Raw genomic sequence first — 22,171 nt, forward strand, 5'->3', positions numbered from 1 at the left:
AGAATATTTAACTATGGAACATAGGACACAATATTCTGTAGTTCTTTCATTCTAAGAGACTTTTCCCTTCCTTATAGACGTTTTTGAAAATGGGGTGCATTTTAAAACCGCAGGTGTATCTTACATATTTTGGTGGTACTGAAATTAAGGTGCTTCTTACAATTGATGGCATCTTACAATTGAAGAAATATGGAATTAGAATTTTTGACCTTTTGACTTTCAAGCAGAAGTCTTATGTGTTGATATTTCACAAGTCAATTGTATAGAACTGTTGTTGTTGTTTATTCGTTCAGTTGACTCTTCATGACCCCATGGACCAGCCCACACCAGAGCTCCCTGTCGGCCGTCACCACCCCCAGCTCCTTCAGAGTCAAGCCAGTCAGTTCAAGGATACCATCCATCCATCCATCCAAAGAGGGGGTGCCCTTGGTCACCCCCTCTTTCTTTTTCCTTCCATTTCCCCCAGCATCACTATCTTCTCTAAGCTTTCCTGTCTTCTCATGATGTGGCCAAAGTACTTCATCTTTGCCTCTAATATTCTTCTCTCCAATGAGCAGTCGGGTTTTATTTCCTGAAGTATGGACTGGTTGGATCTTTTTGCGGTCCAAGGCACTCTCAGAATTTTCCTCCAGCACCACAGTTCAAAAGCATCTGACTTCCTTTGCTCAGCCTTTCTTATGGTTCAGCTCTCACATCCATAGGTTACTACGGGGAAATACCATTGCTTCGACTATGCTGATCTTTGTTGTATTGAATTAGATCTTAGCAAAAAAAAAAATTATCTGGATTGTTGCTTAGTTCTTAAGATGTTCATTGATTTGGAACAAACATTTCAAGCAGCAAGAATCATGGATTATAGACCTCAGTTGCAATCCTGTACCTCGCTCTGTGCTTGTAAGTCTACTAGAAGGAGTGACATACAAGTGCATGTTAAGTATAGATTTGAACTGTTATTTCTAAATCACCTAATTACTCATACAGAAGCCCCCCCAATCAATGCAGTGCTGAACAGTAAACGAATGGTGCTTTGATGTATGTGGTTGTACAAGTACTGTTTGTGACATAATGGGAAAATAGGTCTGTTCCTGTATTTAAATCTTGCCTTTTAACTTAAGCTCATGATTTTCATTCAAGCTTTCCGGGAACATTTTCCACAGCCCCGTTGACTGAGGAACACCTGTGCTTTGCAGTCGATTCTGGAACATGCTGTACAGTGCGCTCTGTGTTTTCACCCAAGTCATTGGTCAGGCTGGTTGGGCAAACGTGGTGCTAAAACACACACATCACTCCCTCCTCTGCACATTGTCTAGGACGATTAGCAGTTTTGGATAAACTGCATTTCTGGCAAGCTTGTATGTGATTTCCTAAGTAGTAGTTCAAAATTTTAACCACATTTTGGCTATCCCTGTGTTGCTTATTATTTTATAACTCCAGCTTTGTAATCTTTTGTATTTGTGAGCTTGTGCATCTCCCCCCTCCCCCATTCATTCATAAAAGCTGAATGTTATTTTCAGTTTCTAAGAAAGGAAGCCCTGCAATCCAGATGAATTTTACAAAACGTTGGATTACATGTGAGGAGAGTTGTAGGATTTCTTCCCAGGTGTGCAACTTCTTTGTATGAAAAAGGACACTTTGAAAAGTGTCCTTTTGGAATTTTGCACATTTCCACTTTAGGTGTGAAAACCTCCATCCTGGTTTTTTGCTGATATAACTTTGCATGGCTCTAGGCAAATGTTGCTGCCTAGATAGCTACAAAAATCGTGGTGTATGTGAGGTGTTTTATCTCATGAGGGTTTCCTCTGTATTTATAAGGCTGAATTAGAACTATCTCTACACTAGTATTGGGCATCTCTTGTCCAATTTGGGCATCTCTTGTCCAGTGGCTGGTCAGATATCCTTCAAAACATATAGCAAATGATCGCATAGAGCAGTGGTTCTCAACCTGTGGGTCCCCAGATGTTTTGGCCTTCAACTTCCAGAAATCTTAACAGCTGGTGAACTGGCTGGGATTTCTGAATTGCAGACCAAAACACCAGGGGACCCACAGGTTGAGGACCACTGTCATAGAGAGATATTGTGTACATATATTCCTGTTACTTAATCACAAGTAAATGTGTGAGTATTCAGCATGGAGCTAGTGGTCTCTCTCCTACCCTTCATGTATGTTTCAACTTTACAAATGAAGATGTTATAAGAGTTTTGTGTAAAGTGAAACTGCCACAAAGATGTTTGTTGCTGTTGATTCCATTCAATATGTCTATTGTTAAAAAAGGAGTGTGAATTGGTCCTCTTAAAAGCCTCCGCATGCAACAATTCACCTTTTAAGTAGGTTGCAAAGCCTCATTGAACTGTTTAATATATATTAAACATTTGAGAATCAGAAGTGATTTCAAGGCACTATGGGCATTTTGCTTTTTTCTCCCAGGTCCATGCAACCTAGGGACATAAAAGTGGATCACAGATAGCCACAATTCCCCACCCCTGGTTTAAGTTTTTAGAGAGCTTCTCTGTAGCAGTGGAAACAGGACACAGTGTGCTAGTATTCTGGCAAAGTTTTGTAGACAAGGGAGATTTGGTAGCTCACTGTATCTCCTTAGACATGTACCTCATAAATCCCTAACACTTGCTGGTATCAATATGTTTTTGTGTGTTGGGTGTTTACAAAAATGCTGTAAATTAGGTGATATCAGGATAAGGTGACCTTACAGCCAACTGACTGTGTTTCAGTTTGTGTAAGTAAATCGTTTTTTTTCTTGCTGCACAAAGATCAGTTCTGGATAAATTGACAACTTTTACCCTTTTCGGTCTAAAAGAAGCTGTTCTCATAAACAGCACTTTTTGGTGGGCAACCTGACACCCCTTCACCCCCCCAACTCCAAGCTTTTCTTAGTCTGATGTCATTCCTCCTTCAGGCAAATCTCAAAAACATTCTGAAATAAATCAGTTTAGGCCTTTGCAGGAAGGCAAAGAAGAAAAAGAAGGGGGGGGGGACATTTTTAGTCCCATATCCTGCCTTTGCTGGCTTCAGCCCGGAGAAAACAATCAACCCTCCACATCGCTGGGGTTAGGGCATTGGTTCTCAACCTGTGGGTCCCCAGATGTTGTGGCCTACCAATCCCAGAAATCCCAGCCAGTTTACCAGCTGTTAGGATTTCTTGGAGTTGAAGGCCGAAACATCTGGGAACGCACAGGTTGAGAACCACTGGGTTAGGGGGACAGAAGTTCTGCAAAAATGGTGAAACCATGAATAAACAAATTCTGTTTTTTTGAAAAACCTGATGTACTACTTCTCCGGGACAGCGCTTCCCACAGCTTTTTAGTCATGGAACCCTTCCAGAAGACTTTCCCCTGCACAGAACCCGAAATCTCCCTAAGCACTGAGAACCCACAACGTTCTTTTTTGTTTCATCTCTTTCTATTGTCTGAGTGTTTTGTATAATTTTGTAGGTTTGGAAATTAATTGTTTTAAACATAACTAACACACCTTTATTTTGATACAAGAAAATATTAGATTCATGCCTAAAGAGATGAATGAAATTTGTTTTATTTTTATATTTAAAATATTTTTAAAATTGGGCTTTATGTCCAACAGTTGACTACATGAATGCAAAGCAACATCCAACTTACTCCTAAATTTGTTTTTGGTGTAAGCATGTGCTAAAAAGCCAGATTCGCTTTGATAAGTGGACATGAAGAGGGACCATTGCTTGGAGAGCCTTTCTGGCTACTGACGGATTTGCATGTATCAGTCCTACCTAACAGACGTTCAGTGGCACAGATTCAAATTTCATTTTTTAAAGCAGAGGTATATTGAATAATATTCCCATACTCTGGCATGGACTTTTTAAAAAGTTTTTTTTAAAAGTTTTTTAAAAAGATTTTTCGTGGCACTCCTACAATGCTTTTGTGGAACCTTAAGAGTTCGACGGAACATAGTTTGGGAACATTAACCAAATCTGCAAATACTCAAATCTGCAAAAAGTGAACCTCACAGATGTGTTGAGATCTGACTTCTCAGGAAGAACGTCAGTTATATTTTTTATGATCAGCACACTGTAACTGTCCTTTCCAGTGTTTCAACATCCTGTATGCGTCCAAGTTTTTTTTACATATGTGAACCATTCAGAGTGAATGTGTTTTAAATAGCTATGTGGGAAGAAGCCCTGAGATTCTCATTCCTGTCATAACCACCTCTTATCATCACGAGCTTTCCACTAACTTACAAGTGTGCATTAAGTGCTTCTGGATGTTTCTGTTCACTTACTCCCATTTCTTAAACTGTCCCTTGATACTCTGCTTTAAAAGTGAATTTTAAGAATACCAGTGTAAAAATGTATAGGCTTATCACTTAAAAGAAACACCCCGTATTGTGCTAGTGGTGTACCTTGATGGCATGATTTTGATTGTAGCCCTCATTTTAAACATTACCCTATAGTGTTGCTATTTTTAAAGCCTTTACTGATGTTCACATATGCAGCAAATCTTGCTGTGAAATTTCAAGGCACTTGGCTGAAGAGCAAGCTCTCATGACATTTCAGCTGTTGCAGCATGGATGGAAATTTTGCTAAGTTTTGAACATACAGTAGAGTCTTGCTTATCTAACCTTCGCTCATCCAACGTTCTGTATTATCCAACGCAGTCTGCCTCCTGCCCGGATTCACAGCTGTTTCAATACATTGCGATGTTTTGGTGCTAATTTCATAAATACATTAATTACTACATAACATTACTGTGCATTGAACAGCATTTTCTGTTTATTTGTTGTTAAACATAACGCTTTGGTGCTTAATTTGTAAAATCATGACATAATTTGTTTAATAGTCTTTTTTTAATCCCTTCTTATTATCCAACATTTTTGCTTATCCAACGTTCTGCTGGCCTGTTTAGGTTGGATAAGCAAGACTCTACTGTACATATATTTGTTGGGAGTGGAATCAAAGACACAATATATTAACGCATTGGTAATAAAAACGCTTGTCTCCTGCAATATCGTTTTTCACTGGGATTAGTTGGTGTAGGGTAACACTGCTTATAACACAGCCTGCTTTTAGAGTCAGATGAATGAAAGTCTACAGTGTAAGACTGCAGCTTTTTGTGTGCAAGAAAGGCATCTGTGTTATAACAAGAGGAAGAGACCCAATTTAGACAAATGCTGGAGTTCCTACACAAAAAAGGAATGAATTATTTTCTTGCTGGAGTAAATATTTATACAAATAAACTTTTATTTTCAGCTGCTCATCAGGATTGCTATCGCACTACCAGTTTGGCTAGAAGCTCTGTTCTCCTTGCCCAAGAAGGCTGGATGGGGAGATAGGAAGGCAGATGAGACATTCAGACAAAATTATTTTGTCTTAAAGCAGAGGATTTGGCTTCTAGGCATTAAAAATAAAAAGCAAAATGTATAAAAGAGGGGGATAATAAAAAATCAAGTAAAATTGGAAGTCTCTTGGTAGGAAAAGAAGAACCCAGGATATAAACAAGCTAGAATGCAAGAACTAGTTGCAATTACTGCTCTTCTTTTTCAATACAAATCTGTTTGAAATGTCTCTCTTCCAGTGTTAATATTTTGATGCTTGAGGCTAGAAAGTAGAAAGGGGAATTATGGTGTGTGGTGTTTTATTTATTTGTTTTCTTCTAATGTAATTGTGACTTCACAGTTCACTGAGTGTTGTGGGCGAACAGGGTTGTAGCTCTTGTATGTATAGTGCATGTATACATGAAAATGAACAGCATGCTGAATGTTTAAGAATTAATGCTTCCTGTGAACATATCTGTAAGTTCAGTGTTCCACATCATTCCTTTTTAATTCATGCACTGGGGGGTGGAGGGGGAGTAAGAAGTTGTTTACTAAACCTTAAAATGTGGATCACAATTAACCAACATTCAGTTATGATCTGGGGGAAATAATAATAATAATAATAATAATAATAATAATAATAATAATACCAGTAAAATAATAATAATAATACACTTTATATTCAGAGCGGATTACATCATTTACAGACATAGACAAACATTCAATGCCTTTACAATCATATGCAATGAGACACACAAACAAAGGCAGAGGCTTCTCCTTTCGTTTCTAGCTTCTGGAGATGGTCCTTATCTCTGGCTCTGGGAAAGCGCTTTCTCTATTTTCAAGCCAAGGAGCCTGCATTGTCACCTCCTGGTTGTGTGGCTGGCAAGATTGCTTGGAGCGTCTCTTTGCCTTTTCCTGCTGAAGCGGTACCTGTTTATCTACTCTCATTTGCATGTTTTTGAACTGCTAGGTTGGCAGGAGCTGGAGCTGACAGACGGGAGCTCACCCTGTCTCACGGATTTGAACTGCCGACATTCAGGTCAGCAGTTTAGCAGCACAAAGGTTTAACCCATTGTGCCACCACAGCCCTGCTTCTATTCTAAGGCACTGTGACTTGTGAGACGCTCACTAATTTCAATATCACAACCAAAAAAAAATTTCCGTATTTATATATAAAAGTACTTGTGAATCTAAGGTGCATCTAATTTTAGAGGGGAAAGTTCATCTTAGAATTGAAGAACTATAGTAAGTGAAAACAGCCCAGTTTAACCTTAGTGTTTACGGTTTTTAAAAATTACTCCAGACTTCATAGAAAATAAATGTCCTTTACAATTCTGGGTTTGTGGCTGATCTGATAATAAAGCAGGTCATTTATGGTATTCCCCACTCTTCTAACCACCACTAAATAGCATGAAGATTTCGTTGCCTCAGACATATTATTAATACCAAGAAGAAAGCTGCACTTTAGTGTTTTATACGTTCACACAAGAATAGTCGGCTGGACGAGATTTATGCCTCATTTTCTATGACTGAGTGTAGCGCTCACCTGGTGTCTTTAATCCTGAAAATGGCTTCCCAGAGTTGCCATTTTTGGTAGCGTTGATTATATCTAAAAATGTAGCCATCGACATTCGGCTTATTTGTATGCTTGAATTATGCTTGTTAGTTTGCTTTTCTGAAAAAAGAATTAAAAAGCCTTTGACAATCACACTTACTATGAATACCCTGATCCCACTTCAAACTATTTTAACTTTCTTCGCCACCGCTGCCTTTGATGAGAGAAATTATTTATTGTGTTGCATTATTTTGAGCTGTTGGTCATTCCTCCCACTATCCTTTATTTCCTTGCACCATCAAATTTAGCAAGGAGACCTGGGCAGGCTAACATTTTGCAGGAAGTGTTATATCTTAAGTGTGATTTGCTCTTACAGAAGTAGTTTTCCTCTCATGAAGTAGGCCTTTTGATCTAAATTACAATACAAATATTTTCTGTTTTCCTAAATCTCAGTTGTATCAAATAATCCTGTTGCTTGTCTGACTTGAAAAGCTGCATTCCAGAGATGTGCAAATCATTTCGTATTCTTAACACAGGGAAAGAGCAAGTTCAAGTCAAATCATTGAGGCTTATTTACTTTGGTGTAAATATGCCTGTAAAATGACGATTACGCCATGTTTTTCATGGTTTTTTTTTTTACATAAAGCTAATTCTTGAAAGGATAAGATCTTGCATGTTTAATATAGCTCTTTTTTGTTTAATGAGCATGTTTTTCCCATTTTGATTTTTTAGAAAGTATAATAGCTGGAAACTTTGATTCAACGTGTGCAGTCTTCAACCTCAGACATAATAAGCTTTTTTCCTAAGCCAACATTGCTACACATATATTTAAATCTATATAAATTTGAACATGGCTGAAAGCAGCAATTAGTGTTGTGAAATATCAATATCTTAGTAGTTTTTACAGTTTTGCTTTGGTCTCACATAGGAAATGATTTCTTCAGATATACAGACTAACATAATATACTTTCAGATAGGTAGTGACAGTGTAGTCCTATTCAGTAGTAAATCCCAAGTTAAGTGGCACCTACTCTCAAATAAATGTAAGTTTAGAGTTAAAATACAAAACACAAGTTATGGAGAGAGGCATATTTTAGATGTATATTTTAGAAAATTTGAGAAAATGGGAGGAGTTGGAGGAAATGCCTATAATCTATATAAATAAAAATGTAATGTTTGTTTGTGGGATTAACAGAACTCAAAAACCACTGAACGAATTGACACCAAATTTGGACATAATACACGTATCAGGCCAACGAGTGACCATCACTCATAAAAACACTGAAAAAACACAGCAGAAAGGACTTAAAAAGCCAAAAAACAAAACAAAAAATACATTACAACGCACGTGCAAAGCTACATATATATATACAAACACGTATATACACACATATATGCATATACACACACAAAACACATACACAGAAAGGTGGAAGGAGAGAAGGAAGGAAAGAAAGAAGGGTAGAGAAGGAAGGAGGGAAGGAGAGAAGGAAAGAAAGAAAGAAAGAAAGAATGGTAGAGAAGGAAGGAAGAAGGAGGGAGAGAAGAAGGGAAGGAGAGAAGGAAGGAAAGAAGATGGGTAGAGAAGGAGAGAAAGACGGAGAGAAAGAGGGAAGGAGAGAAGGAGGGAAAGAAAGAAGGGTAGAGAAGGAAGGAAGGAGAGAAGGAGGGAGAGAATGAAATAAGTGAAAGAGTGAAGGAAGGAGAGAAGGAATAAAAGAGAGAAAGAGGGGAAGGAAGGAGGGAGACAAGGAAGAATGGAATCAGAGAAAAGAAACAGAGAAGAAAGAAAGAAGGGAAAGAAAAGGAAGGAAAGAGGGAGGGAGGGAGGGAAGGAAGGAGAGAAAGAAAGAAGGTGAGAAAGGGGGAGGGGAGGTTGGCTACAGCAACACGTGGCGGGTACAGCTAGTCTATATAAATAAAAATGTACTGTTCGTTTGTGGGATTAACATAACTCAAAAACCACTGGATGAATTGACACCAAACTTGGACATAATACACGTATCAGGCCAACAAGTGACCATCACTCATAAAAACACTAAAAAACACAGCAAAGGGGACATAAAAAGCCAAAAAATAAAAAATACATTACAACACATGCGCAAAACCACACACACACACATATGCAAACACACATATATACACATATACACAAATATATACACACATATACATACACACACACACAAAACACTTATACACAGATTGGGCCACAGCAACGCGTGGCAGGGGATGGCTAGTTGTCTAATACAACTAAAGTCATCTTCATAGTCTCTGTGACCCACACAAATGAGTCATCTGCACCCACACAATGCATCAATCAGAACCTTTTAAAGTTATGAAATAAGCATTTTATTGGTAACTCTTCCCTTAGTGCATGTGACCCGTGTGATTTCCACTCCTTTCTTTTATTTATCTTTATCCGCCGGATTAGCAGCATTAGTTCAAACTTGTTACTCAGATTTGATAGACTTGCCTGACTTCTTTTCTTTATCATCATTTTGGCTTCTTGTTCAACATCAGTCATTGGAGTCCAGTCTCCCCACACCTGCTTTTAGAGTATTATGGGCACCATCCCCTTCTTTAAGAAGTGAGTAAGGAGGAACCCTGAAAATAATGGCTATTCACACTGCTTCTTGTGCTTAGTCATGAAGCACAACATAGGAGCCTGTTTGCACTAACTAGCGTTCAACTTTCATGCACAACATAATTGCGCCTCTTTAACTTAGGGGCATTCTGTGCTAGAATGACCTGAAAAGTTGCACAGCCCACTGTCTTCTGATTGCACTCCTCTGACTTCTTACTTTAGCACAACACCATCCGCTTCTGGTTCATCTATCAGAGTGACTATTAAGAAATCTTAACTCTTTCAAAAGTGATATGCTTTAATTATTGGATTTAATTGATGTGTTGTATTATTTTATGTATGTATGGCATTGAATTGTGCCTGTGAGCCGCCCTGAGTCCCCTTCGGTGTGAGAAGGACAAGATATAAAAGCAGAAAATAAATAATCATGAAAGTAAAGTCATGAAAGCCCTCTCCAACCTTTTCTGATCCTTTGATATTGGGGTTATTTTGCAACACATGCAGTCCCTTAGTTACAAAAACCTAACTTATTATTAATAATAATATTTATTTATTTATTTATTTTCTGCCCTATCTCCCCAGGGGGACTCAGAGCAGATCCAGGGGGACTCAGGGCGGATACATATGACTCCTTGTTTCAAATGAGGATGAGACAACAGGAAATGAGAGGAAATCTACTCCTAGGAAAATAAATTCACTCCTGTAAGAGTAATCATGGGAAAGGGGTATCTCCAATAAAGCTTTATTGCCAGTTCTTGTTTCCACTACAACCCAAATTTTTCAAAATCCAATTGTCTAAGGGTCAGAAAGTGAAATTTTCTGATTCTTTTCACAAACAGCAAAACTGTTAACTCTTCTCTGTGCTGTTCGAAACTATATACAGGCAGTCCCCAAGTTATGAACAAGATAGGTTTTGTAGGTTTGTTCTTAAGTTGAATTTGTATTTAAGTCAGAACAGGCACATTTTAAACACACACACAAGTTTTGGATAGCATAAGGAAGGGTTAACATCCCTGTGGTGATTGTTTAGTTGCCTATGCCCTTGTTCAGAAGATTCTTTCTGTCCCTGTGATCATTGGATTATGAAAAAAATGGCTTGCTGTGGAAACAAGATTGGTGAGAAAGCTTCAGTGGAGACACCTTTTCCCCATGATATTTCTTTCAGGAGCGAAAATTGCTTCCGGAACTGCCTCTGTGTGTGTGAGTGTGTCAGTGTGTGTGTGTAGTTGACCGGAGTTGTACTTAAAAATGTACCTATTCTGACTTATATACAAATTCAACTTAAGAACAAACCTACAGAACCTATCTTGTTTATAACCCGGGACTGCCTTGCATATGGGCTTCTGTTACTGTTTTGCTATTTGAGATATACAAACAGTTTAATTAACTGTTACCAAATTTTACTCTGAGCCCCCGGTGGCGCAGTGGGTTAAACCCCTGTGCCGACAGGTCACAGGTTCGAAACCGGGGAGAGCGCGGATGAGCTCCCTCTATCAGCTCCAGCTACTCATGCAAGGATATGAGAGAAGCCTCCCACAAGGATGGTAAAAACATAAAAACATCCGAGCATCCCCTGGGCAACGTCCTTGCAGACGGCCAATTCTCTCACACTAGAAGTGACTTGCAATTTCTCAAGTCGTTCCTGACATGACCAAAATTAAAAATCAGATTTTACTAAACATTTTGAGTGAGGAAGAAATCTGAAAAATAACCCCACAAAGGGAGAATATCTCACTAGGCCTTATGTTGAGAAGTCTGCACCTTACGAATGACTGAGGCTTGGGGCTGTTTGTGCACTGGGAAAGGCATCTAGCGGTAATACTTTGAAACTCTTTCAAGTGGTAAGAGTTTCATGAGATAATATAGTGATTTCAAATTGGGTCCATCAATTTTTTAAACATCCTGTATAGTTGAAGTTTCTTGCAGGCTGCTCAAGAGTGCATGTATATGTATATAATTGCTATAAAAACTTTAAAATTTAATCTGTTCATTTGTATAGGTGCTGGACGGTTTACTAGCACAGTATGGGACAGTAGAGAACTGTGAGCAAGGTAATACACAACTTAATATTCTTTTCTGTTGAAGAGATGTAACCAAATACCAAAATTTAATTATTCTTCTTCTGTTTGGTTCTAGTGAATACTGAGACAGAGACTGCCGTAGTAAATGTAACATATGGCAATAAGGACCAGGCCAGACAGTAAGTACTTATTTACATTGATTTTAGTGTTCAAATCGTTTCTTATGCTTCAAATATTTATCTGATGATTATGTTAATGAGGATGACTATAGTGGAAATCCACTGAGTAGGCTTCAACGAATCGCACTCTCTGAGTTACAGAAGAAGGCAATGGCAAACCTACTTTGAACAAATCTGCCAAGAAAACCCCATGGTTGGTTCACTTTAGGGTCACCATAAGATTGAAATTACTTCCAGGCACGTAATTATTATGTTAATACACAATATTGTTGCAGAAGAACAGGCTTAGATTTGTTTAAGCTTGTTGTGTTATTAGGATTTTTTTCTGATTGCTTTTTATAACATTTTGAATCCTAAGGGCACATTCTTACATCCGCTTTCTTGAGAGTAAGCCTCATTGATCACATTGGGGCTTCAATATGAGTCACGGAGCACAGATTGTTTTGTAAGAGCATACGTTTAAAACCGTTGGCTATGAGAATGAATTATTAATGACCACATTACATTACAAAATTAGGTGTCTTATTTCTTTGACAGAATACTAATATTTGGTTGATTTGGATTGGCTATGTTCTATTTAAGTATTTGAATATATTGTTTTGTTGTTACAAGTTCTTTTATTGTTTTCGTTTGGTTGTTTGTTGGTTATTGTTTATCTTTGGTATTGAATGTTTGCCATTTTTCTGTTGGAAACCATCCTGAGTTCCTTCGTGTTGTTGTTGTTCTTGCTATTATTATTATAGAAAGGGGGTTATAAGGCACCCCAAATACTGCTACAGAGAACCAACATTAAATCCAAGGACATCCCAAGGCTTCAAAACCGACAGGGCAGAATCAGTTCTTAGAAATTGTCCCCTCCCGATTCAATCAGTTAGTAGTTTTCATTACACTTATTCTTGTCTAAATCTATATAAATAAAATGTAATGTTCGTTTGTGGGATTAACAGAATTCAAAAACCACTGGGGGAATTGACATCAAATTTGGACACGATACAACTACCAACCCAATGTATGTCCTTCACTCAAAAAAACAATGAAAACAAAAAGCAGACAGGACTTCTAAACTGCATGTCCACAAAGGAGAAAATGCATGCCCACAGAGACCCATGGCCACGCCCCCTCCTCCTCGCGAGGAAACAGCCGGCTGTTAAAGCATTAGGACTCAGGTGCGCATGGATGCGCCCCCCCCCCGACACACACAAGCAAGAGTGGCCACCATGGGAGTGGAGGTGAAGCTTGCTGCATGGAGCCCCTTCTTTTTCCCTGCTGTGCCAGGAGCGCGGTCATCTCCTCCTTCTCCTCCTTTCCCTGTTGGAAGAGGAAGGGGCGGATGAGTGGCAGCGGCAGCAGCGGAGTCCCCAGGCAAGGAAGAAGGGGAGGAGGAGGAGGCGAGGAAGGTCAACGGTGCTTGAGTGAAGGAGCTTCCTTCTCTTTCTCATTCCCTTCCCTTCTTTCCTCCCTTTCCTTCCTTCCTCCCTTTCTTTCCTTTTCTTCCTTCCTTCTCCTTCCTTTCCTTCTTTCCCTCCTTCCTTTCCTTCCTGTCCCTCCTTCCTTTCCTTCTTTTCCTCCTTCCCTCCCTTCCTTTCCTCCTTCTTTCCCTTTCTTCATTTCCTTCCCTCCCTCCTTTCTTCACCTCCCTCTTTCCTTTCCCTCCCTCCCTCCCTCCCTCCTTCCTTCCTTCCTTCCTTCCTTCCTTCCTTCCTTCCTGTACCTCCTTCTTTCTTTTCCTTCCCTTATTTCCCTCCCTCCCTCCCTTCCTTTTCCCTTCTTTCCTGTCCCTCCATCCTTCCTTCTTCCTTTCCTTCTTTCTATGTAAGATATAAATACAATATTAAATGGAAGGGACAGTCACGAAGTAATGAGAGAAGGAGGGAAAGAGGGAAGGAAGGAAGGAGAGAAGGAGAGAAGGAGGGAGGGAAATAAGGAAGGAAAGAAAGAAAGGTAGAGAAGCAAGGAAGGAGAGAAGGAAAGAGAGAAGGAGGGAAAGAGGGAAGGAGAGAAGGAGAGAAGGAGGGAGGGAAATAAGGAAGGAAAGAAAGAAAGAAAGGTAGAGAAGCAAGGAAGGAGAGAAGGAAATAAAGTGAAAGGAAAAAGAGAGGGAAGGAAGGAGAGGAGAAATGAAAGATAAGGAAGGAGAGAAGGAAGGATGTACAAAGAGCAAAGAAAGGGAGAAAAGTAACAGAGATGGAAGAAAGAAGAGAAATAGGGAAAGAAAAAGAGGAAAGGAAGGAAAGAGGGAAGGAAGGAGGGAAGGTTGGCCACAGCAACGTGTGGCGGGTACAGCTAGTTCAATATATGCAGCCACATATGGGATTAGTATCAGAATTTTATGAATGCAATTACACTTAAGAAATTAAATGCTTTAAGCTCTTGATTTTGCCTTCCTATACGACCTCAGGAACCTGGTGTGAAAGAGGGTGGAAGATGGTGCAGCAGTGGGAAGTATTAATAAACAAGATTGCCACCTCCACACATTCCTTTTTAGGAGGGATATTGATCCAGGAGTCTTCCATTCACAAAAGGGGAGCCTTATCGACTTAACCCACTGTGTTTCATTATAATCAGATACAGAATAAGTGCAAAACATAAGTTAGGAGCAAAACAATAAGATGGGACCAAACTTAACATCTCTTTCCGCCTCTTTCTTCCATCCTTCTTCCCACCAAAGATGAAACCTTTCAGGAAATGTCCCGGTGAAAGAGCTGAAAGTAATCATTCTGTCTCCATCCTTTGTGGTTTTCCACGAAGAACAAATAAGACCACCCAAGAATAGTCCTGTAGAGACTTGCAAGGCTTGTAAGTCCCTTTTGCCAACACCTAATAAACAGAAATATGGCGGAAGTGGAGAGAGCGTGGAGTGCAGGCGATTCTCTTTTGCCACTACTTGCCACTTTTTTCTTAGAAGTTTCTGCCACCTTGTGGCTAACTGAAATTATCGACTTTAGTTTTGTCTGTGTGTGTGTGTCTTAAAGTAAACCATTGACAGCTATGTTATAGTTTGCATTAGCTCTTTATAGACATCGTGCAGTGCTGGTATAAATTCTCAGTCATAGTTGGTTTCTTTGAAGACTTGTATGTCTGGAGGCGCTTACCTGCTTTGAAATCAGTTTACCCCAATATTGTACTCCATTCCTCATCTCCCATCCATTGTGGAGTACAAGGTTAAAAAGTCTCTGTGTATTATTGGAATGTAAAAGTTAAATCGGAAGCCGGAATTGGGAAATATGCATATTAATTTTTCATAGTATAGCATGTTGTTGGAAAACATTATTGCAACAGAATTGAAATAACCATTAAGAAAGTACAATAATCGTTAGATCCCTACACTTGTGTGCGGGTAAAAACATTCCGTTCACCATGAACTCTGTCTTGGATGACACACCACGCTGTGACTTCTTGAGTGTTATGTGAAGGCAGTGTTAAGCTACTGAAAGCTCACTTTTCCCTAATGCAGCATTGTAATTGAGTATTTGCCTAGTTGCTTGTGAGGGAGTAACAGTTGCCTCCAGGCAGCCAGGTGCAGCCCCACAGCAGCTGCGTGTGAGCAGCAAAAGAAGGTAGGGAGCAAGTGTGCCAAGACTAGTTGGCTGGTTGCCCTGCCTGGAGAGGCAGAATAAGAGTACTGTCACTTCTGCATCTGTTCTCTCATCTAGAGTGGATTTGGACAAGGTATGAGAACCAATTTTATAATATGCAACATAGCACTTTTTCCTTGCTGCTATACTAATTTAAAAATGGGCCACTGGGGGAAAGTACACTAGCACATGAAGGAGGTGTGTTTTTCAGTTTACAGATCTATGTCAATAACCATTAAGCTTTGATAAGAGATCAGGCTGGAAAATGTTAGGTTACACATTTATATTTGTGGGAAAGAGAGATTAGCTTTGTTTTTGTTTTGTTTTAAACTTGGCTGTTTATAGAAGATGAGTTATTGGTATTTATTTATCATGTCAGGAGCAGATCAAACAGTTACATTGCATTTTTTTAACAAACAGACAAACAAACAAAACACAAAGTTTGCAAGCTTGGGAGTTGATTAAATGTCCTTTGACCAGTAGCTGGCCACTTGGAGTGCCTCTGGTGTTGCTGCAAGGAGGTCCTCCATTGTGCATGTAGCAGGGCTCAGGTTGCATTGCAGCAGATGGTCTGTGGTATGCTCTTCTCCACACTCGCATTTCGTGGATTCCACTTTGTAGCCCCATTTCTTAAGGTTGGCTCTGCATCTCGTGGTGCCAGAGCGCAGTCTGTTCAGTGCCTTCCAAGTCGCCCAGTTTTCTGTGTGCCCAGGGGGGAGTCTCTCATTTGGTATCAGCCATTGATTGAGGTTCTGGGTTTGAGCCTGCCACTTTTGGACTCTCGCTTGCTGAGGCGTTCCAGCGAGTAGCTCTGTAGATGTTAGAAAACTATTATTGGTTATTGGTTATAAGTATTTGACATTAAGTTATTGGTTATAAGTATTTGACATTATGGATTCATAGTTTAGAATAACCAATGTTTTGAGATTATGGAGATAATTGCTCCCAAGTACCCCTCCCATGGAGTGGAGCCAAGTAAGCCCCCTGGTTTACTAGAGAGTTGGTGTTGGTGAAGCAATTGGGTTGGAGACTAGAGCATTGATGACAGAAAACGTTGAGCAAGTCTGACTAAAGCCTATCAGAAAGCAGCAGTGATTGCAGTAAAGCAGTATTTCCCAACCTTTTATTGACCAGGGACCACTTTGACCAGGGACGACTCTCCAACATTAGTACCAAAAGGGTTATGAATCAGTTTTTGGTCAACTGTAGATTCAGTTTGGTTATTTGGGGTGCTGATTCAGAAAATTGCTTTAGATAGACCACATCAGCTCTACTTTCTGATACAGAACATATGCCACCCAGTAGTCACAATCTGCTCGCCCACAGAAAACCATATTTAATAATCTAGAGCTGATGTGGAAGTAGTAATCTTTCGTGGGTAGTCAGCCTCTCCCCTCCCGACATCCCTGTTGCCTCAGCACTATAAGAGAGTTTCGTGAAACCAGTTGTGCTTGTTGCTACGTGATTTCGCGGCAACGGTGTAGTAATGGTGAGACCACTAGTTTTGAACCACTGCAGTAAAGGAAACTTTCTTTTCGGCACAATGTCATCTAGTGGAGCTGTCTTCAGTAGCCAGGGGCCTTTTACACTCTACTCCACAAGAACAGTAGATAAACCACCTGGAAGACCACTCTGGAGAATTTGCAGAATACTTTGCAGGTGAAATCGCTCAGATCCTCACTGACTTGGATACTGTGGTTAATACAGGACCAACGGGTGTAGTCTTGGCTCCTGCTTGTCTCGTATTATTGGATATGTTTCAATTTGTGCAACCTAAGGATGTGGAAAGGACTACCACATGTGAATGAGGCTTGTACCCTTCCTCAGTTGTAAAAACAGCCAAAAGGAATTGGCTGAGTAGGTAAGCGGGGTGGTGAATGACTTGCTATAGCAAGGCAGAGTTCCCCTTTGTAAAAAATACTGTGGTGAGACCTTTTTTTAAATAAAAAAAACCTCCCTGAACCAAACTCCACTACACCATTACTGAACAATCTCCAGCATCTCTTTTATGATGAGGGATTCTGGAGCACATGTTGGTTTCTCAACTCCAGGTGTTCTTGGATTAAAGAGGTTATCTAGATTCATTTCAGTATGACTTCAGGCTTGGCTTTGATTGCCTTGGTGGATAAACTGGTCAAGAATGTGTCCCTGTTGGTTCTGCTAGACTTCTCAGTGGCTTTTGATACCACCAACCATAATCACCTTCTGGAATGCTTCTCTGGGCTGATGCTTGGGAGAATGCTTCTAGAAAACTGTTGTATAGCAGAGCAAACTATATAGCTAATATATTCCTATATTGACTACACATTTTGTGATGTTGCTTTCAGGTTTTCTGCCAGAGGACTTTTCTAGGGACCAAATCTTTTGACTCAGGGATTGACAAACTTGGCAATGCTCAGATTTAAATTTGTTCTACCACTGAGGTAAAACCTTTGTAGATATTTGAAAGATGCACCATAAGTATTTTTCATGCTCCTGTTCTCCCATATTGTTTAGAAAGAAATGCAGGCAGGCAATAGTTCATTCTTATACAATGCTTCATTATTTTAAGTGATTGTCATACTTCATCAGAGTTTGGTTCTGCATGTTACATATTTCACTATTTTGCAGTGCTTTTTAAAAAGATGTATAATATGTAAGAATTTCATGTTGCAGTGAGCTTTGGAGCATCAAATGTGGCATTGAGTGCATTGACAATCAGTGAGAATCTTTGAGAATTTTGGCTTTCTGTGCATTTGGCTAAGCAAACCACAGACCTCCCGTTTGAGCCTATCATTATATTTGTACTAAGCACTCTGGCTTGCATTTCTCCCAACAAGAAGGCAAAATTATCTCTGATTTGTTTTTGGTCTCTCCCTTAGCTTGTTGAGGGTAGAGATGAGCTTTTGGATGTTGTGATCAACAAACCATGGTTAAGTGCCTCAGGATGTAATTGGGCATGTAGCTTATAAACTAAATGTTAGGAGTCCTGCACAAGCATTGCTTTTTATGATGTGCAAATCCAGCCATTATATCTGGCTTAGAGATAAGGAGTCCCTTGTACCCTTATTAACTGATTTCAACATTTCTGTGGTAAGTACCATATTTTGATACCTTTTCTTGTACTGTTGTATAGAATGGGCCATACTAAAATTCTGATATTAGATCACATTTTAAAAATCTGATATATGACTTAAATAACACAATTAATTTAAGTTATTTATTTATCGTGTCAGGGGCAACCAGACAATTGTATTACATTTCTAACAAAACAAAACAAACAAACAGACAAAACAAAATTTGCAAACTTGGTAGTTGATTAAACGTCCTTTGACCAGTAGCTGACCACTTGGAGTTCCTCTGGTGTTGTTGCAAGAAGGTCCTCCATTGTGCATGTAGCAGGGCTCAAGGTGCATTGCAGCAGGTGGTCAGTGGTTTGCTCTTCTCCACACTCGCATCTCGTGGTGCCAGAGCGCAGTCTGTTCAACGCCTTCCATGTCGCCCAGTCTTCTGTGTGCCCAGGAGGGAGTCTCTCATTTGGTATCAGCCATTGGTTGAGGTTCTGGGTTTGAGCCTGCCACTTTTGGACTCTCGCTTGCTGAGGTGTTCCAGCAAGTGTCTCTGTAGATCTAATTTAATTTAAGTGCTAGTGTGGAACTACATGTAGTTAATATATGGATTTACATGCATGTAAACACTTGGAGAATGAATGAGTTATTGCTAATGGAGAGAGTCCCTCTCTTCTATGCATAACATCCCATTTCTCCTTCCTTGGCCTGTCAAGTTCCTGAAAACTAAATTCAGTGTTGCGGGTTATGGTATTATGCCATTTTACTGGGAAACCTGGCCCAGGATCAGCACACGTACTTGTTAATTGGCAGTTAATTTTAATAGATTCAATTTTTTTATGCTAAACCTTGCCTCGTACCCTGAACAGATACAGGGAAAACGAAAGTCCAAACAACCTCCCCCAACATAAACATTGGAAGAACAGCTATATGTGATCTATCATCACACCACTTACATTCAACTTTTAAATTCTGTTATAACCCACACTACTGAGAGCAGTTTGTTGCTATGGAAATGCATTCCTTAATTTCCTGAAATTAACATTTTGGTTACTTGTTTGTTACCAGTTGCTTTCAAGTATTCATTACTATTCTAAATATTATAGTATAGTTAACTGTTGTAGCTCAGCAGCCAGGGGCTGATGGATTCACTGATGATTCAGAAGGGATTGAGGGATTTTCTGGGGTTCAAAGTGATGCAGATTCAGGCCAGGTTCAAAGTGTTGAAAATTCAGGCCATGGAAATGAAATTGACTCAAACACTGCAGAGCCCCAAGGTCAGTCACAGGAACCAGAAACAACATCATTAGATAAGGAGTTGAGTGAAGAATTAAATGAAAGGGAAAACTCTCAAGGGAAAGTACTTGGTGTTACGGAGATAAGTAAAAGTCTTTGTTTACAGATCAGAGCAGAGAATCTGCTCTGTAGGTCAGAAAGATTACGTGGGAAAGAGATAGTGAAAATTTGTGGGAAATGAGATGACTTCACGACTGTTGATTAACAACCCGTGTTTACCTTAAAGTCAGTTCAGGCAATATGGACTTTGAGTTAGAAGCAAGGCCTGAATCTTTGGTCACATGAAGTCATGGTTTTAGGTTCAAGAATCTTGGAAGTTTTTTTAAATTGTTGTGTTATGATTCTTGCTCAAGTTCTTTTAAGCATACCTCTTGCTCATGGATTTATGCTTTACTTGTGATTTTTTTTATTATTCCTGGACTGTATTAACTTTGGACTTTTATGAAAAGAGACATTTGGATTTCTGTGTGGTTATCACCTGTTGCTAAACTTTTAAAATCATTCCTCTTCTTTCTTTATTCCAGCATTTTCATATATTTTATGTGTTTCACTATAAAATATTTGCTTATACTTTGGACTCCAGAGTGGTGCTGTGGTCATAGGTGGCTCCAGGCCCTGGGGCACCACACTAACTACAAAAAACTGCTCATTTTTCTTCTCCTTTTGGACACAAGGATCTGTGTTGGTAAAATCTTTAGTAAGGGGAAAAATTGCCTCCAGAACATGGCCATATAGCCCGGAAAAACCTACAACAACCCAATCTTTAATAAGTTGTAAATAAGGACAAAGATATCAGATACTTAATGTGATAGTGGTGGTGGGGGAGCTCAGAGTCTATATCATAAGCTCTATTTCATCCTTATGCATCACTTTTTCCCATTTAAAATTTAGATTACGCTTGTTTGTTTCAGAAACAGTTTAATCATTTTCTGGGAATGGCCACATATTATTTTAGAATTTTGCAGATCTTGCCCAAATTAAGTTGTTCAGAACAATTAAAAAAAATCCAGAATATGCTTTCAAATTATTTTTATTTGAGAAATTGCTATTCAAAAATATAGTTCTGTGGTGGAAGAAAATGTATGTTCAGCATTCTTCATTATCACTAACAGTAGATAATTTAAAACATGATATGGTGAGCTTTGCAGGTTATAGTGTAAAAGAAATAAAAAAAACAAGCTCTTTCTGTAGAAACAGCTTGGGGAAAACATCACAAATATGTCACATACAAATACGTGAAGTTGTTTGGCAGAGATGTTAAAATGTGTAAGAGCCAAACAGAGAGTTATACAGTATTTGGGGAAAAGAAGTTCTTATTTTGGAACGTGTGAGTTGAATCCAAAGATATTTTAGAGATTTTACTGGATTGCAACGTTGGATGTATTTGGATGATGTTTTAACTTGGTGAACTATTTTTAATTTATATTTATATTGATTTTTATGTATGGATTGCATTTTATTATGTGTTTTATTGTTTTGGCATTGAATTATTGCCGCCCTGAGTCCCTCTTCGGGGGTCGAGAAATGACGGGTACAAATGTTCCAAATAAATAAAATAATAATAAATAAATTTCCAGTTTGTATGGAATAATGTTTTGTAAAAGCAAACAAAATTAGTATAATATGAAATCCTCCATGGTATAATTAAGTCATGTCTTAATATGTTGTCGAAGGCTTTCATGGCTGGAATCACTGGGTTGTTGTGAGTTTTTTGGGCTGTATGGCCATGTTCCAGAAGCATGGCGAAACGTCCAGAGAATCATAGAATCAAAGAGTTGGAAGAGACCTCATGGGCCATCCAGTCCAACCCCCTGCCAAGAAGCAGGAATATTGCATTCAAATCACCCCTGACAAATGGCCATCCAGCCTCTGCTTAAAAGCTTCCAAAGAAGGAGCCTCCACCACACTCCGGGGCAGAGAGTTCCACTGCTGAACGGCTCTTACACTCAGGAAGTTCTTCCTAATGTTCAGATGGAATCTCCTTTCTTGTAGTTTGAAGCCATTGTTCCGCGTCCTAGTCTCCAAGGAAGCAGAAAACAAGCTTGCTCCCTCCTCCCTGTGGCTTCCTCTAACATATTTATACATGGCTATCATATCTCCTCTCAGCCTTCTCTTCTTCAGGCTAAACATGCCCAGTTCCCTAAGCCGCTCCTCATAGGGCTTGTTCTCCAGACCCTTGATCATTTTAGTCGCCCTCCTCTGGACACATTCCAGCTTGTCAATATCTCTCTTGAATTGTGGTGCCCAGAATTGGACACAATATTCCAGATGTGGTCTAACCAAAGCAGAATAGAGGGGTAGCATTACTTCCTTAGATCTAGACACTATGCTCCTATTGATGCAGGCCAAAATCCCATTGGCTTTTTTTGCCGCCACATCACATTGTTGGCTCATGTTTAACTTGTTGTCCACGAGGACTCCAAGATCTTTTTCACACGTACTGCTCTCGAGCCAGGCGTCACCCATTCTGTATCTTTGCATTTCATTTTTTCTGCCAAAGTGGAGTATCTTGCATTTGTCACTGTTGAACTTCATTTTGTTAGTTTTAGCCCATCTCTCTAATCTGTCAAGATCGTTTTGAATTCTGCTCCAGTCCTCTGGACTATTGGCTA

The 22,171-nt window shown here is 39.4% G+C and overlaps 1 protein-coding gene across 2 annotated transcripts in view; it reads left to right on the top strand.

Annotated features, from left to right (window-relative positions):
- Positions 1–22,171, top strand: part of IGF2BP3 (insulin like growth factor 2 mRNA binding protein 3) — a 92,354-nt gene that overhangs the window by 44,857 nt on the left and 25,326 nt on the right. For both annotated transcript variants that reach the window (XM_060782092.2, XM_060782093.2), the window contains exons 5-6: positions 11,441–11,492; positions 11,578–11,641. In XM_060782092.2, coding sequence (XP_060638075.2) covers positions 11,441–11,492; positions 11,578–11,641 — 116 coding nt within the window. The remainder of the gene's footprint in view (positions 1–11,440; positions 11,493–11,577; positions 11,642–22,171) is intronic.

This window comes from Anolis sagrei, chromosome 6, assembly GCF_037176765.1.
Source record: "Anolis sagrei isolate rAnoSag1 chromosome 6, rAnoSag1.mat, whole genome shotgun sequence".
NCBI lineage: Eukaryota > Metazoa > Chordata > Lepidosauria > Squamata > Dactyloidae > Anolis > Anolis sagrei.